Here is a 1769-nt window from a genome sequence, read left to right as displayed (position 1 = left end):
AATTGATGTAGGAATCCAAATAAAAGGGAAAAAAAAGTATAGGGACTCGATTAAAAATAAAATTTGATGCAAGGACTCAATTAAAAGAAAAAAAGCATAGGGACCTAATTTAAAATTTCGCGAAACTATATGGATCAACAGAGTAATTAAACCTATTTTTTCATTTAAAAATTTTGAAAAAAAATATAATTATAAAAAATTAACAAAAATAATATAAAAAAAATTGTATCTCTTATTAGTGTTTCTATGTTATGATAGACACAAAATATACTAATTCACAATATACTTGTCCATATCTGTTAAACACAATTTTATATTTCTGTATTTCTATTTTAATATCGCATCCTTGTAAACCAAAGCAACTAATAGAAGTTTCCTTTTTTGAAGATTCTGTATAACTATGGAGCAAGGAAGATGGCGCTATTTGGAGTAGGTCAGATAGGTTGCAGCCCAAATGAATTGGCCCAAAATAGCCCAGATGGTACAACATGTGTAGAAAGAATCAATTCAGCAAACCAAATATTCAACAATGGATTGAAATCCCTTGTTGATCAACTCAACAACCAACTACCCGATGCAAGATTCACCTACATCAACACTTATGGTGTCTTTCAAGATATTATAAGCAACCCTGCATCCTATGGTTTCAGAGTTACAAATGCAGGGTGTTGCGGGATAGGGAGGAACAATGGTCAAATTACATGTTTGCCCCTGCAACCAGCATGCAGGAACAGAAGGGAGTACGTGTTTTGGGATGCATTTCATCCAACAGATGCTGCTAACACAGTCATTGGTAGAAGGGCTTACAGCGCTCAATCTTCATCTGATGCTTACCCTATTGATATCAATCGCTTAGCCTCTCTCTGAGATTCACATCCTTTACAATGTTCTCTTCGATTTCTCTCCAAGTTTTAATTATTATTATGCCTTATGTATACTAGAGGAAACACCTCTTAAATTTTCTCTTTTTCTATACCGTAATTTATACTTATAATAATGTCTAAGTAGCCTTCACAAATACAAGTGTAATTTGTAATGAATTTTGGTAAAATTATTTGCTTACTGATTGAAACTTCTTGTGCCGGATCATGTTATAGTGGGATTTTCTTTTGGTTCGAACCATATCTCCCAACCGATAAACGAAGGACTAATCTGCACAATGCAGAATTCAAATTCTTGACACTGGTTTAAACGGACTAATAAGTTAAGCACTAGACTAATTCAACCTTTATTGTGCTCTACGAACTTTCAGATGAGTTGGCCCAATTTAACCAAATTTCTTTGTTAAAAATGAAAAATGCACATTCAACAAAGATGGCCACATCGGGTTGCACATTTAGAGAAGTTCAGAGATAATTTATTACACCATACCTAAATTTTAAAGAGGTATAATACACTCATTTTGACTAAATTGATTTTTGTAAGAAGTTGAAAAAATACAATTTAATTTTTTTTAATATATATAACAAGACAAAGTGTACATAGCTTATAGCTGAAGATTTGTAAAATAAATTTAATTTCCATTTGAAAATCACTAATTATTGTTTGCAGGAGAAAGCAACTAAAGAATAGTAGCTTTCGCTGCTGAATGTTTTGCGTGCTTCCAAACTACAAATATGTTTTTGTGTGTTCATACTTTATAGCACTTGTTTGGATTTCGTTTGAAATTCTAAATTTATGGTCTATACTTTATAAGAAAAAGCAATTATTCAACTAGAGAACATATAGTTTTTGTCGCAACAACTCCACTATGTTACCAACAGCATTTC

The 1769-nt window shown here is 31.9% G+C and overlaps 1 protein-coding gene across 1 annotated transcript in view; it reads left to right on the top strand.

The window, feature by feature from the left end:
• The window catches only part of LOC107468194 (GDSL esterase/lipase At1g29670), a 2881-nt gene extending 1820 nt beyond the window's left edge, over positions 1–1061 (top strand). The window contains exon 4 of the mRNA XM_016087452.3: positions 388–1061. Coding sequence (XP_015942938.1) covers positions 388–867 — 480 coding nt within the window. The 3' untranslated portion in view covers positions 868–1061. The remainder of the gene's footprint in view (positions 1–387) is intronic.
• The last annotated feature ends 708 nt before the right edge of the window (positions 1062–1769 follow it).

This window comes from Arachis duranensis, chromosome 10, assembly GCF_000817695.3.
Source record: "Arachis duranensis cultivar V14167 chromosome 10, aradu.V14167.gnm2.J7QH, whole genome shotgun sequence".
NCBI lineage: Eukaryota > Viridiplantae > Streptophyta > Magnoliopsida > Fabales > Fabaceae > Arachis > Arachis duranensis.
This window is presented reverse-complemented; position numbering and strand designations above follow the sequence as displayed.